The 16769-nt window shown below is 40.5% G+C and overlaps 1 protein-coding gene across 1 annotated transcript in view; it reads left to right on the top strand.

The window, feature by feature from the left end:
* The first annotated feature begins 10174 nt into the window (after positions 1-10174).
* Positions 10175-16769, top strand: part of LOC124147321 (rhodopsin, G0-coupled-like) — a 34778-nt gene continuing 28183 nt past the window's right edge. Inside the window, exon 1 of the mRNA XM_048402475.1 lies at positions 10175-10372. Coding sequence (XP_048258432.1) covers positions 10201-10372 — 172 coding nt within the window. The 5' untranslated portion in view covers positions 10175-10200. The remainder of the gene's footprint in view (positions 10373-16769) is intronic.

Raw genomic sequence — 16769 nt, forward strand, 5'->3', positions numbered from 1 at the left:
GGAGGAAGGCCCTAAGTGATGCAGGTCTCAGACGTTCATCACTTCGGTGAAACCCACGAGCACGGGTATGGTGCTGACAAACCTAGAAACATAACCGGGGCGAACCGGGATTGGAACCCACAATCATAGGTTTCTGGCGTGCCCAAGGGACGCAACTCTTCACAGCGAATCGCGGCGCCCTAGACGACTGGGTCACCCGTGCCCCCGTTCATTTTATAAATCCACTAGAGTTGTTAACATGTTTCTTGACATGGTCATTGGCTGATATACACATCTACTGTCACTTCTGCTGTAAGGCCACACTTTATTATTCCTTTACTGGATTTTTTACTCGAAAATAAATACCTGTTGGTAGGTGTGGAAACAATCATTTTTTTTGGTTTTCTGCTCTACTACAGGTCGGCTGGTATAAAAAATATAATTGGTTAATGTGGGAGGAGAGCCTGCGACACATGTTGCTCTAAGCAATTCAGACCTGACGAACCAAGCGGGAATCCTGTTGTGCATCTGTGCATCCTGTCACTCCAGAAACAACTTACTTTATTTTGAGCGCCATTTTGGAGATATGTCAACCTCACTGGGTCATTGTTTAGAAAATATATCCTGTCAGACGTTTCACCGATGCTGAACATGAGGAAGACACAGGTCTATGCCGTGGATTCATTGAAACTATTATTTATGAACATTTACAGGGGAATAAGTTATCTGCTCGTTGGGTGCAAAGTTTCTAAATTCTGATCTTAAGGAAAAAAGAACTGACATTGCCAGAGACAAATTTGAGATAAATGAGAATGTCTCCAAATTAAAAAAGAGATAAGTAACAGGTGATGAAATATGGGATGCAAAAGGTGTGACGCTTGTCAAAAGACGATTACCGGTGTCCTCTATGCTGATTTGCTTTATCGCCTGAGATTCTATCAAAGAAAACCGTCAAGAAATGCTGGCTGCAGGAGTTATACCACTTCATGACAATGCCTCTTCTCACACCCCTGTACTTGCAAAGGCTGATGTGCGACAATGTGGGTTCGAAGAGCTTCCTCACCCTCCATACTCGCCGGACCTGGCACCAAGTGTTTCCTAAACTAACAAAACACCTTCGTGGAAAGCGCTATGACGACAACGATGACCTTAAAGCTGCCGTGAATGCTTTTTATGTGGTCTCAGAAAACGTCTACCCGACTGGAATTGAAAAACATCACTATCGATATGAGAAGTGTATTGAAAAGCGGCGGGATTATGTTTAAAAATAAGATTAATACACTTTCACAATTACTGGTTTTGTTTTTTAGGCTTTGAACTTTTTTACCAGCCCTCATAGCCACGACAATGTAAACTAATAATTTGTATTTTGGAATCAGAATAATATATTTATCGTTCACACAACAATACGTATTCTTCATTCTCATATCGTGTTCTAACATCACCAAATAACATATTGTAACACAATCGCTATTAATAAGAATTCACTTCATGCGTCCATGAATGTAAAAGATGACAGTTTGGAACTCCATTTTGGTATTTGTAATATCGTTAGTTTGTAAGTAAGTAGTATGGGGATGGTTGCCGGCTGTGACAAATACATCTGGAATGTGATCAGGGTAGGAAGTTACACTTCACTTTTGTAGTTTGAGTTTGCTTTGACAGTGATCGGATAAACTCGTTTTGAATTTCACACTAGCTTTTCATTTGCACATTCTAAAAAGATAATCGTAAAAAATTGTTTTGTTCACAAACAACCAGTAATATTACTCGATGTTTTTCTTTTCACTTCAAACGTGATCCACCTTGTACTTTGTTATTTGATGTTTAAAAAATAAAGAAATGTGCAAGTGTAGTGTTTCACGTATACATGCCTGAATTCCTATTATTATCGGTATAATCTATCGTATAAAGATGTATTCATATCATGTAACCATTTCTACATCAACTGCATTTTGGGTGATTTTTCATTTTATTTCACATTGAAAAATGTAAAATTTAATCAGTTTGAAATCAAATGGGGTAAAAGACAATTTTCCCCACAAATAGATCTTAAAATTACCTTTTTCTTCCTGTTTATCTAGACCAGTGACATTGTTGTTTGTTTGCTTGTTTGTTTGTTTGTTGTTAAACGCCGCACTCAGCAATATTCCAGCTATATGACGGCGGTCTGTAAATAATCGAGTCTACCAGACAATGCATTGATTGACATCATGAGCATAGATCCACACAATTTGGATACGATGACATGCATCAACATAGTCAGCGAGCCAGACCACCCGATCCCGTAAGTCGCATCTTACGGCAAGCATGGATTGCGGAAGACCTATTCTAACCCGGATCTTCACGGTTTATCTATTATCTGAGAGCCTCGTGTCATTCTTACACACCAGAACCATCCTTCTAGAAAATGTGACACCACAAAACTTCTCAAAGGATCAAATCTGTTCTGTTTGTCAGAACTCTACATCTCACTTCCTGTTACAATCTCGCCACCAAAGCAATAAGCATTTTACGAGCGTTGCAGTCGTTTACTCCCACTGCCAATCACTACAAATAATCTTACAACAATTTCTACTCCCACATAACAATATCAATACGTTCTCGGGAATGTATGTGAGATGTTCAGTTAAGACATATTAATAAAATTACACAATATGCAGCTTGGAATTCTACTCATTTGTTTCTTTATAACTATATTATTGCGTTTGTTGTTGCGATTTTGTTCTTGGGTTTGTTTTTCTTTTATGTTGTTTGTTTGTTGTTTAACGCCGCGCTCTGCAATATTCAAGCTATATGAAGGCATCTGGACATGACGATACAGTGATTAACATGAGCATCGATCTACGGCAATGACATCAACTAAAAGTAAAACCAGTACGTACTGGGAGAAATAATGTAGTCACGCGACCAGCTACGTACCCTAAGATGTCATACTGTGTCTCAACGTTAGCTGTGTTTGTTTCCATAAGCATCAATGTGATGTTTAGACTTCGGGAATACAAATAAATTGCGACACGCACGCACGCACGCACGCACGCACGCACGCACGCACACACACACACACACACCCCTGTCAGGCGGTCTTCTTGCGGTTTAGAATTTCAGCCGATAATTCCATGAGTGGAAAAACGACTGGACGCAACATTTCGTCAACATATCCATGGTTAGACAGATGTCCATTCACAAGAACCAAATCACTTCGCCTGTCGTATGTGATATGGCCAAACACCATGACACTACCGCTCCCATACCGATCGCTGCTACGACGCCAACAACGTTTTCTGCCATCTGTGAATACTTGATTCGTCTGTAAACATGGTATAACGCCATTGCCGCACGCCCCGTATCTGGTGTTGCTAGCCCACCCCAATCTTTGCCGCCTATCCTAAGCTGTAAGGGACGCACCCTTCGCTGGATGCCTTGCTTTCAAGAGGGCTGCATTAGGCACGGTAGATGTTGAAATTCACCTTACGGAATTCCCTATGAACAACAGGAGCAGATTTGAATCTATTGTGTAGTGCAATTAAAATAATGAGACCATCATGTCTAGGTGTCGTTTTTTAGGCCTGCCAAGTCTAGGTCTCATTGCAACTCCACCCGTCTGACAGTAGTTGTCTCACAGTCGAGAAAGTACACTTTTTCATTTGCCAAACATTCGGGCAACTTGGGATATTGTCGTCCCCACTCCCGCTATCGTAGTCAAGGCAGTGTGTACTTAGGTCAACTGCATAACTGATTGTGAGTTTCTCTATAGGCGCGCACTTCTCTGAATGCGAGCATGAGGTGCTGTTCATCCAAATTTCACACATCAAAATGATGTCCCATGCAATTTCCTATTTTGACTCGTATCATGTGTTCCCTTTTTTCAAGTGGAGAATTGACTTGCCTTTGGAAAAGAACATTTTGTCTCACATATTGGTCATAATACTACAGCTGTCCTGGTGGCCAATTGCACCTTTACAAAGTCACTTGCCCAAGGAGACACAATGGCGGTACACATCGAGCAACTGTCAACCCCTTGTGGTTCACCAATGTTGTTGCAATCAATGGCAATTGTCGACCTATTGTCGTTTGTCTAAGAAACGATTACAATACGTCACATGTCCACTGAACGTATATTCTGCCAAATAAAAAGAAACGCAAAAGTAGTAAAATCGTAAATATCTGACAGAGTTTTGCCGACATCAATGCACGTGCATGTCATGCTGGTGTGTTTCGGCGCCAGGCTCTCACGTGGTTGTGTTTTTGCGACGTTTCGATCTTTTCACCAAATTTCTGCAGTACCTCGTTTTTTTTCACACCAATCAATCCCAATCCATGCAGAAATTACCAACTCAGTTCGGGTATTAATTTAGTATGCATGTCGGCAACACATTCAGATTTAATACTTTTGCGTTTCTTTTTCTGCAGAGTATATACGACAGCGGTCTGTAAATAATCGAGTTTTGACAAGATAATCCCGTGATTGACATCATGATCATGGATCTACGAAAGCGAGTCACCGCGCCTGACCACCCGATCCCGTTAGTGGCCTCTTGAGACAAGCTTGGGTTGCTGAAGATCAATTTTAACCCTGGTCTTATCACGTCCAAGCTCAAGTGCCAACACTCTTTCATCTCCTGTTGACCGTGACTAAAGATCCGATTAACATGCTGATAAATTTCAATAATGTTCCACGTCAAGAAGACATACATGGGTCGCTTAATCGATTTCGATCATGAATTATGAGCTTGAATTTGAGCGATTCCCTTATTGGCCGCATGAGAGACGCATTAATGTTATTGAATGTAAAACTGACCTGGACAGATATTGTATAATGTAATAACTGTTTCGAGTTTCTTATATTTTCATATGTGATCATAGACTACATCTCGAGAAAACACTGTAAATATTAAACATCAGCGTCTCGATTATCCACAAAAACAGGTCAGAAGGCAAACTAAAATACTGTGTAACCCGGGTAATAAATCTTTTATACCCCGCCACGAGCAATACTGGCTAGACGTGGATTTTTGAGAAGCAGAATAAATCCCTTTTACCCTGATTCAAAGAAAAATCCGCACGCTTTGTTTTAGTTAAAAGTCACGTGACATAGCACAAGGTTACTTCAACTCAATCGAACAGCTGTTTTCAATTTTGATTTTGTGTTAATTCTTTTACAATGTCACATTAAAACATGTCGGTAAGATTAATTCGTTGTAGCAGGATCACTGGGGTACATAAAACCCCATGTACCCCTCGTGATCCTGCTGTAACTTATAATGTAGCTCAGATGGTTCATGATGCCTCCAACCCCCACCCTCACCCCCACCCTATAACCCCACCCTGTAAGAGGACTTACGCTGAGATTGACCAGAGGTTGTCAAAACTCGGGGACCAGTTCACAACGGGATTGAAAACTCCTCTTGAATTCCTTAGCGCTGCTGAATAATTAGTCGAGTTATCCTATTGATTAGGACTTTCGCATGTACATGGGATCAATTAACCTGATTCTCTTCAATAAGCTTTTCTAGCCGTGGACAGGTTTGTCAGAAAAATGCCCGTCACAAGTGAAGCAGGTGCAAACCTAAGAGATTCAAGACAACTAAGCTTAAAAGTCTGAAGAATTGTTAATTATTGCATAATTATCAAAATGTGATTCCTGAATTTACAAAAAATACCGCAGAATCTTTATATTTTGGCTCCGGATATACAACAACGAGTGATAACATGTATCTACATTTTCAAATTGTGACGATAACTTAATAGCATGAACTATGACAATTTGAAATGTTGTTGCGAAGTTTTTATCTGAAAGGGTGACAGAAATAAAATAAAATAATGATATATGCTAATGTGTTTCATTTGCGTAGGCATTTGGTTCACAACAACGCTAAGGGCTGTAGACTTTATTTCAAGGTTATAGGCAATAGCTGAGACAGTCACTGGTGCATTAAGATGTTTATAGACGTTAGTCCCTGTGGGTATTAGTAGTCCACAGTCCATTGCAAGTTTATTCAATACTACTTTCCCTTGCTTTTCATATCTATTGAACCTGATTCGACAAAATTATTACATTTCAGGAGTTGAAGTACACATAAACAAATTGGAATGAATATCATAAAAAATCTAAAACTGTAAAAAATGCATTTATATATTTTACGGAACCCTGTAAAAATGCAACTCAATTACAGAAAAAAAGCAATGACATTAGGGAGCAACTATTTGTTGTTCAGGGATGGGGTACCAAAGGTATTTTTCTAAAAAAATAATTATGCCCAGCTTACTGATTGTTTTTAATCAGAATGGCATTGTTGGATAACAAATTATGTGCCATTTTCTTGCAGACAGTGAGAATTAGAATATCAAGAAGCCAAATTTTAATTCACAACTGCTGATATTAAACTGTAACCTGGCCAAGGCTGTTAATGAGGTTGTGGTACTGGGGACAGGCTCTTTTAAAATGTTTGCCCCCTCTATAGCCTCTGACGGCGGAATTGGTCTCCCTGACAGAAGGGTCGCGAAACACAGGAGTCAAAGGACAAGGCCAAGACTGCCCTCAAAGGGAACCACCATTGTCAAGAACAGCTGCTACTTTGATAATACGGAATGGGCAAGATGAACGACAATTGGCAACGGCTTCATGTGCGGGCGCCATATGTGCATTACTGTGTCGAGGTCAAAATTATAAGGCCGCCCCATGTAATTTTTATTGCTTATGTGCTATAAATGCTTAATTCCCTCTTGTTTTAGTTACCTTTCAGGCGATAACTAAATAAGAACGTGGGCCTTTACGTATATATAACATGTCAAAGTGCAAACACTGATACTAACTACCTCGTAGCATCTGATTAAAGTTCGTTGACAAACACATTTTGAAAAGACAAAATGCTTGATGCTATTGAATCACACCTCACCCACTCCTCACTCAATTGCATACCAGGACTTCAGCTTGACTATCAGCTTGAAAAAGACAAACGTGATGGGCCAGGGAGTGGAGCAGCCTCCAGCGTTCTCCGTCAACAACTACGAGCTGAAGATGCTGAACAAGTTCATCAACCGGCTCCACCATCCCAACCTGTCCATGGATGCTGAGATCAGGCGGATAGGCAAGGCGCCTACCACCTTCGCCAGACTGACGGAGAGAGTTGGGGAGAACAGCAAGCGGACATCCCATAATAACGTTGCTGTCTACAAAGCCCGTATCCTTGTTGTAATGCGGCGATTATTGGACACTCTCCTCCAGACAAGAAAGGAGATTAAACGCCTTCCACATGCGCAGCCTGAGGCGGAAGCAATTGGGGTGACCGAATCGCAAACATTGAAGACCGCTTTTAACATTATTCCAGTTATATCACGGCGTGTCAGCTTAATGTTTAAGGAAAGCCCGAAGTGATGCAGGTCTCAGACGTCTACCACTTACCACGTGAAACCCACGAGCACGGGTATGGTGCTGACAAACCTAGAAACATAATCGGGGCGAACCGGGATTCGAACCCCAATCATAGGTTTCTGGCATGCCCAAGGGACGCAACTCTTCACAGCGAATCGCGGCGCCTTAGACGACTTGGCCACCCGTACTTCTTTCTCATTTGTTTCCTTGGTTATAGATGACGTGAACATATTCATGTATTTTGGTAAAGAAATCTCGAAAGCTGAAACTAAGGTTGACAGTTTTGGCAACGTGTAGTTTTCAACAAAAGTAGAATTTTTTAATTCGTATGCAAAGAGAAACAAAGTGGCGAGAAGAGGGGCACAGTTAGTACCCATGGAACACCCACCTACTCCAGGCCACAGATTGAAACTAGAATAACATTTTACAAATGTTTTGGAGTTAGGTGTAGCCCAGTCATCTAAGGCAACGTACCCATGATTGTGTGGCAAATACCTACCCCTGTATTATTTAGGGCTTCATATACAATAGTGGCCCAATGTTGCTTGTGTCAGATCAAGCAATATCTCCTAGGAATACTTGTTACGTGTCCACTCCCAAATTGAAAGAATATGTTAACCCAGAAATCTGTACGTAAAAGAACTTAGTGTGAAACCAACAAACCAACAACAAATTATATACAATTAACAATGGTATTACAAAATTAACATGGTTTACAAATCAACACAACTTACTGCTCAGCAATTACAGTCGCAGTACACAATAGAGTGGTCGTACAATGGAGATACGTAAACCCGCTATTGTTTCCTTGTAAAGTCTAACCAGATACTGGAAAGTTCCACATAGTGCTCTCGCAACACAGAATATTCTCCATGTTTCTATAACATACCATCACCGTCCGCGGCATACAAGACCGGAAGTTAACATCCCACACTGTCCAAACACAATGGAAAGGACGTCTACAGAATCCCAACAGAAACAATGTAACACAGTTACAATCATGGTTAAACAATAAAATACACAGCCATGTAATATAACATATTTGTAATGTTATTTGATTAGACGCTGCTGTTTCTTTTCGTACTTAAGTGAGCGGTATTGTTTTTTAATCAATTAATCAAACTAGGTCAAATTTTCAGGTCGTATTGATTCAAAACCTACGTATTTGCCTCGATATTTAATATCCTACTTAAGTATGGCCTTCAATGATCTCCAATTGACAAGGTTGATCACCAGTTCATACCTCCTGAAATAGAATACGGCTGTACTGAAAGTGAGACCCCCTCTAGGCTTGTGAGTGAGTGAGTATGGTTTTACGCCGCTTTTAGCAATATTCCAGCAATAACACGGCGGGGGACACCAGAAATGGGCTTCACACATTGTACCCATGTCGGGAATCGAACCCGGGTCTTCGGCGTGACGAGCGAACGCTTTAACCACTAGGCTACCCGACCGCCCCTCTAGGCTTGTGTGAAAGTTGATACACTGAGACTAACTGAAAGAATTACATCTAATGTTGACTACAGTTCCCACCCTACGGGATTCAGAAAGTAACTGAATATGACTGTGCACTCTATCGGGGATGTGATGCTTCTACTTGCGGTACGACGTTTCCAGATAATGTGACGCATTCAGGATATACAACCCGATACAGTAAACTTGACACCTGTCACGTTAAAGATTCCTTCATCTAAGAGGATAGAATTTCGGGGCTCAGTTAAGTTTGCTTTTGAAAATGATACAGACGTCTACTAATTAAACTACTCTTATATACCAATATTTGAAATATGAAATAACATTTTGCAGTTCATCTTCATACACACATACGTACGTACGCACGTACAGGCAGGCAGACAGGGAGACATTGTAAGCACCCTACCCGTGCTCGTGGGTTTCACCAAAAGTGGTAAACGTCTGATGCCTGCATCACTTCGCGCTTACCTCCCACATAAAGCTGACACGCCGTGATGTAACCGGAATGCAGTTGAAAGCGGTGAAAAACCAAACCCCCTCACACTGACCTACAGATATATGCATTGTCTCTCTATTGGTTGTTTGTACTTCTCCTAACAACCTCCCTGTCTCAAGATTTGGCTTCATATAACTCCACTTATTCGGAATGTATCTGGTGAGCGAAGAGATATATCATCATTGATATTTCCATTTGTAGCTTTACGTAGAAGTTATGACCGAATCATGTGGAAAAGAATGATTTTGCAAACGCGAAGAAAAACTAACTAGGAACAGTCCTCAGAGAAACAGATTTTAGAAATGTTTTCTGAGATATGGGTTAAACGCGTGAAAAACGCATATAAAAAAACAGGATTTCAGAAATGTATTCGGTCGTTCGTCAAAGGCGGCACAATTCCCTTAAGCGTGCAAAGGCGTGCCAGAAACCTTTGATCAGTCTGGTAATGACTGTTCACGTCCTTGTCGTTGTCACCGACGTGGTATACGACTGAGACCTGCCTTACTACATATGTCCGTTTCACGTCAAGTTGACAATAACAACTGTCAAAGGGGCAAATACGATAACCACAGTGTGAAGCTTATGCAACGGCAATGACATATCCGTTACAGAAAACTGACAAGATGTCAATAGTCTTCAGATTCCACACAGCCGGTTGTCCCTCTTATACAGGTGCATTTCGACACAGTTCCTGACAACGGAAAACAGTGAGATTGATCACATCGTAGTCACATATCGAGGTAATGATTTTGTTAACTTCCGATATTAACCAACAGCATCCGCCAGACGTGTAGCCAATGGTCTTTGAGAAGAAAGGTGGTTGTCTTGTCATTAGGCTCTAGGAAGCCACCAAGAGCGGAGGGTTGCAGTGATCGCTATGAACACTGGCTACACGGCACTGGCACCGGAGAGTGCTGGTGAGCTCAAGCTGCCGCTGTCTGATAATGAGACAGATATGGACTATTGGCATGAACTTATTAGAGCATACAACATAAGGCCACTGAGCAAAGAAGGATACTTCTGGACCGGCATTTATTTAGTTATTGTTGGTAAGTAGATTTGTCAAAGTAGCATTATTTACTTACGTTTGGCTTTATTCGATGGATATGAGGCTGGGGAAAGTGAGTAGAGTATAATTGTTGAAATAACCGTTTCACGGCGGGAAAATAACATGTTTCGCATCATATGTCGGACATTTGTTTTCTGTCCATATCATGTGTCGAACACTGGGTGTCTAGTCATAGCATATGTCTAACATGGGGTGTCTGATAATGACATATGTCGGACATTTGGTGTCTGGTTATGACATATGTCTAACATAAGGTGTCTGATCATGGCATGTGTCTAACATAAGGTGTCTGATCATGACATATGTCTAACACGGGGTGTCTGATGATGGCATATGTCTAACATGTGGTGTGATGTCATGACATATGTCTAACATGTGGTGTCTGATCATAGCATATGTCTAACATGTGGTGTCTGATCAAAGCATATGTCTAACATGGGATGTCTGGTCATGACATATGTCTAACATGGGGTGTCTGGTCATGACATATGTCTAACATGGGATGTCTGGTCATGACATATGTCTAACATGTGGTGTGATGTCATCACATATGTCTAACATGTGGTGTCTGATCATAGCATATGTCTAACATGTGGTGTCTGATCAAAGCATATGTCTAACATGGGATGTCTGGTCATGACATATGTCTAACATGGGATGTCTGGTCATGACATATGTCTAACATGTGGTGTCTGGTCATGACATATGTCTAACATGTGGTGTCTGGTCATGACATATGTCTAACGTGGGATGTCTGATCATGACATATGTCTAACATGGGATGTCTGGTCATGACATATGTCTAACATGTGGTGTCTGGTCATGACATATGTCTAACATGGGATGTCTGGTCATGACATATGTCTAACATGGGATGTCTGGTCATGACATATGTCTAACATGGGATGTCTGGTCATGACATATGTCTAACATGGGATGTCTGGTCATGGCATATGTCTAACATGGGATGTCTGATCATGACATATGTCTAACATGGGATGTCTGGTCATGACATATGTCTAACATGGAATGTCTGGTCATGACATATGTCTAACATGGGGTGTCTGGTCATGACATATGTCTAACATGGGATGTCTGGTCATGACATATGTCTAACATGGGATGTCTGGTCATGACATATGTCTAACATGGGATGTCTGATCATGACATATGTCTAACATGGGATGTCTGGTCATGACATATGTCTAACATGGGATGTCTGGTCATGACATATGTCTAACATGTGGTGTCTGGTCATGACATATGTCTAACATGGGATGTCTGGTCATGACATATGTCTAACATGGGATGTCTGGTCATGACATATGTCTAACATGGGATGTCTGGTCATGACATATGTCTAACATGGGATGTCTGGTCATGACATATGTCTAACATGGGATGTCTGATCATAGCATATGTCTAACATGGGATGTCTGATCATAGCATATGTCTAACATGGGATGTCTGGTCATGACATATGTCTAACATGGGATGTCTGATCATAGCATATGTCTAACATTTGGTGTCTGATCGTAGCACTGTCCAGCATAAGGTGTTCTGCTCATGGCATGTTTCTAACACAAATTCCTATCTGGATTTCGGTGCATCAGTCAATGTCAGAGATAGCTAATTGTAGTATGTCCATTGATGTACTAATATCAGCCGAGGAGAACTTGGATCTTTGTTATCTCTGTTTGCACTTGTATAATCATTGTCGAGCAAATCAATATTTTGACAAGAAAGATGTATAAAGCTCCTCCCGGGTGGTTCGATATCGGAGATTTGTTTTACAACCCGATTCTAAGCAAACATTACGTCGGAATATAAACAGAATCTCACCCAAGTGTCTTTTGATATCAAATATTTCGACGATATATTTGATATCAGAAAAAACGAGGGTGAGATTTTATTTATCATTCAACATCAGTCTTCCAACCTTTTCAGTTTGTAGACAGTAATAAGCAGTGTTTTAAGGGTAAAAAGTACTGCTAACAGCTTAAGTAGCAGAGTCATTAGTGATGTCATTTGATTGTGACGTCATGGTAACGATGACGTCACAATGGTCTGCAAAGCATTGTGATGCAATTTCACCCAAGCGATATCTCGTGTGGGAGCCAGTTTTGGATGATAAATTGTTTATCCAGAATCGGGCGGTAAAACAAATCTCTGATACCGAATCACTGTGAGCATCGGACATTTTACCAACCTTATTAAGGTGCTAGTACTTAGATGTTCAGGATTTAGATTTCTCTTCCTCGAGTCGTCATTTCAAGAAACGATTTTATCAAAGATATATCATAACGAGGGTTGCATGTCCTCTTTGCGCACAACTTCCTTATGGTATCAAAATTTAATTACAACACCCTTAATGTGCAGTGGCATAGTCGTCTCCTGCTTTTACTGTCTGTGTATCAAAGAGTTAATCTACCTCAAGAGACTTGCCACCCCTTGTGGATGCTGTCCACACATTTCTTAAGCGGGAGCTATTTATACCGATTTATTTCTAGGGTCAACTCCAGGTTGACCATTACCGTCACAGTTAGCGCTTGACGTTACAATTTTACAATGGCAAGGATGTATGACAATAGATGACTTCGGATAGCTGTATGTTCACAATCATCATGTTATTTACATGGAGATTATAATGTTTGTAAGTAAGGAACTTTTTTACCTGAAAGGAAAATATATGACGTCAACGCCAGAGAATATCCGGCCTCGATTATCCGCCGAAACGGTGAGAAGTATATGAATGGATCACTGAAAACCATTGATGACACCAGGCGGTCACGATAGATAAAAGGCTATTTTGGACCACTAGAAAGGTCAACATTTACAGATGCGGAATACTTTGAAATATTTATGGAATATATGGAAGTTATCATAATAGCTGTCAGAAGCATTTTAAATTTGCACGTTGACGAGATCAAATAGACAAGTATGTCTACAATAAGTGACAAAAGCAGTCCTTGGCCCTAAATGAATATTTAGCATGTTTGGAATGCGTGTTCTACGTCTCCCGTGAAACACACCTTGGGTCAAAGACTTGCCCGTGTTGAAATATTAGACAAGCCTTTCATGAAAAAACACTAAAATCAGATTTTTTTACACATTTTATATTTACATATTCACTTGTCATAACACTGAAATGAAATTAACAATGTTTACATCTCATTCATATGAACTAGAAGAAGAACTTGCTGTAAAAGGCGAATGTGCTTGTCGTAAGAGGCGACAAACAGGATCGGGTAGTCAGGCTCGCTGACTCAGTTGATGCATGTTATCGTATCCAAATTGCGTGGATCGATGCTCATGATGTCAATCACTAGTCCAGACTCGATTATTTACAGATTGCCGTCATATAGCTGGAATATTGATGTGTGCGGTGTTAAACAACAAACAAACATTCACATGTACATAGCTTACAACCCTCGGGCCAATTTCTAAACGTTTTAATAATTTCTTAAAATATGCAGATGTTGTGCGCCGAAAGTGCCCCTCGTTATATCTTATCCTATTAAACTGTGACGCGTCCATCTTACGCCATCGGTTTCAATTGAACTTTCGGGCCTTCAAAATACTCAATAACACCCTAGATCTAAAACACATGTTTATCTCCTATTTGAAACAGGTTATTGTGAGGCAGTTTAGATGATTGCCGATGTCACAGCAATCAGTTCATTAAAACAGTACAGAAAGGCATCATCTCATGAATATATGTATTTGCAGGAACAAGACCCACAAATCACATGCCATACGCCACGTCTATATTCCTGCACCCAGTTTACTCAGTGATGATCGATACTTCACCACTATAAAAGTATTCAATCGACAAATGACTGGGCAAACTAGTTGTAATTTTGGCTAATGTGATAGAAGTACATGACAGTGTGAGACATTAGGGACATTTGCGCTAATTCCGTGGGAGTGGTTAGTAAACTTCGATCTTGTCAGTGCCAAGCTATTATTGATATGCATGCTGGTGTTGTCTTGGCTACACGAGTGCAATCGGGGAACTGGAGCGGATAAATCAGTGACCCCATACATTAAATTATACATTATATTACCTTTCTTTGGTATAGTACGATGAGTGTTGCACAGTTTATCCACTCTATGGGGACGCCGGGTTGTGTTTGGACCCCAGTAACCTATGCAGATATAAGAGGCCATTTATAGACTGATCTCTGTGACTAGGATATTACAATATGCGGCGTTAAACTACAAACAAAGACATATATCATGGTGTCGGTCACTGGCTCGTCTATAAGGGTCACAATCACTAAGTCTTTCGAAATGGCCAAAGTATTTGTAGTTGTTGAGTGGGTTGTTTAGTGGGTGGATGAGTGGGTGGTTGAGTGAGTGAGTGGTTGAGTGAGTGGGTGAGTGGGTGGTTGAGTGGATGGCTGTTTGAGTGAGTGGTTGAGTGAGTGGTTGAGTGAGTGGTTGAGTGAGTGGTTGAATGAATGGATGAATGAGTGGTTGAGTGAGTGGTTGAGAGAGCGGTTGAGAGAGCGGTAGAGAGAGTGAATTGGTGGTTGAGTGAGTGGTTGAGTGAGTGGGTGAGTGGTTGAGTGAGTGGTTGAGTGAGTGGTTGAATGAATGGATGAATGTGTGGTTGAGAGAGCGGTTGAGAGAGCGATAGAGAGAGTGAATTGGTGGTTGAGAGAGTGGTTGAGTGAGTGGTTGAGTGATTGGTTGAGTGATTGGTTGAGTTGGTGAACTGATGGTTGAGTGAGAGGTTGAGTGAGTGGTTCAGTGAGTGATGTAATGGTTGAGTGAGTGGTTTAGAGACTGGTTGAGTTGGTGAATTGATGGTTGAGTGAGTGATTTAATGGTTGAGTGAGTGGTTGAGTGAGTGGTTGAATGAATGGATGAGGGAGTGAAATGGTGGTTGAGAGAGTGGGCGGTTGAGTGGGTGAATGGTTGAATATGTGGTTGAGAGAGTGAATTGGTGGTTGAGTTTTGAATATTGAACATTTGAATATTTCCTTAACGTATCCCCTATGATAGTGTTAGAAAGCTTTGTTTAGGCTGTACCCCTAAAGGTGTGACATGTAGACATCAAAGCCTGGGGTTGCTGGGATAGTGCTCAACAAATGTCAGCGTTATACCGCAGGATTCTATATCTAGAGTCAATAAGTATTGAAACGTTATCCAATAATTTTCCAAACCTCAAATTTGATACCACTAACACCAGTATATCCTGAGCAAAATGTCAGTTATTGGTTTTAAGTTGTTGTGAGCTGCTGTCAGTTGATTGTAGGAGCTTCACGTAATATTTTATTATGTATTTTACCTTTGTATAGCGCACTTCCAATTTGTAATCCCCAAATGTGGTTAGACCATGATATATCTTATTGCTTCTCCGGTTACTTGATCAGTGTGCACACGATTTCATTCTCAGCTCCATGAGATCTATACAACGTAAGCTGTCTGTAAGGTGCTAGAAGGTTAACAGTCACATTACCATTTCATCCTACCGGGTACCCATTGACTGCCTTATCATATCATATCATATCATATCAAATCAAATCAAATCAAATCAAATCAAATCAAATCAAATCAAATCAAATCAAATCAAATCAAATCAAATCAAATCAAATCAAATCAAATCAAATCAAATCATATCATATCATATCATATGATTTCATATCATATCATATCATATGATTTCATATATCATATCATATCATATCATATGATTTCATATCATATCATATGATTTCATATCATATCATATCATATCATATCATATCATATCATATCATGTCATATCATATTATGGTCTAAGGTGAGGCGATTCGTTTTGCAGATATTTCTTGTGAATATTGAAAGAGTATTTATTTCACCATACCATACACCGTCATCGCTTTGGAACTGCCTCCCACAGCGAGTTGACACACCTTGACACCAACTGCCCGAAGAAAGAAAGTATACACCCTTGCTTGGTGGGTGGTAAGAATGAAACAAAAACCCAATGGTTATTCGAGGGTGATGTATTTCATACGGGTAGCATTGACAACATTGGAAGTAAAGTTTTCTGTCTTGCGGTGACTGTTTTCAGCCTTGTAACGTTTTCATAACGTTTGTAATTTTTTGCCAAATCCAATTTTCAAGTGTATGCTTTTTTTGTCCGGTGTCAGAGAGTGGGATTTCCCCACTAGCCTAAATTCCCCCCGGAAAAAGGGCTATATAGCTAAATTTCCCCCGGGGAAAAATTACTACATAGCAATATTTCCGCTTTAGAGTCAGATTTTCCCCCTTAACACAAGGGGGAAGTATGGCTATATAGCAGAATTTCCTCCATATCCCTCAGATTTTTCAATGCAGTATTAAAAAACATAACCTACTGCACCATTTAACAAACATTGATCAAA

The sequence above is a fragment of the Haliotis rufescens genome, unplaced genomic scaffold, assembly GCF_023055435.1.
Source record: "Haliotis rufescens isolate VD_foot unplaced genomic scaffold, xgHalRufe1.0.p SCAF_26, whole genome shotgun sequence".
NCBI lineage: Eukaryota > Metazoa > Mollusca > Gastropoda > Lepetellida > Haliotidae > Haliotis > Haliotis rufescens.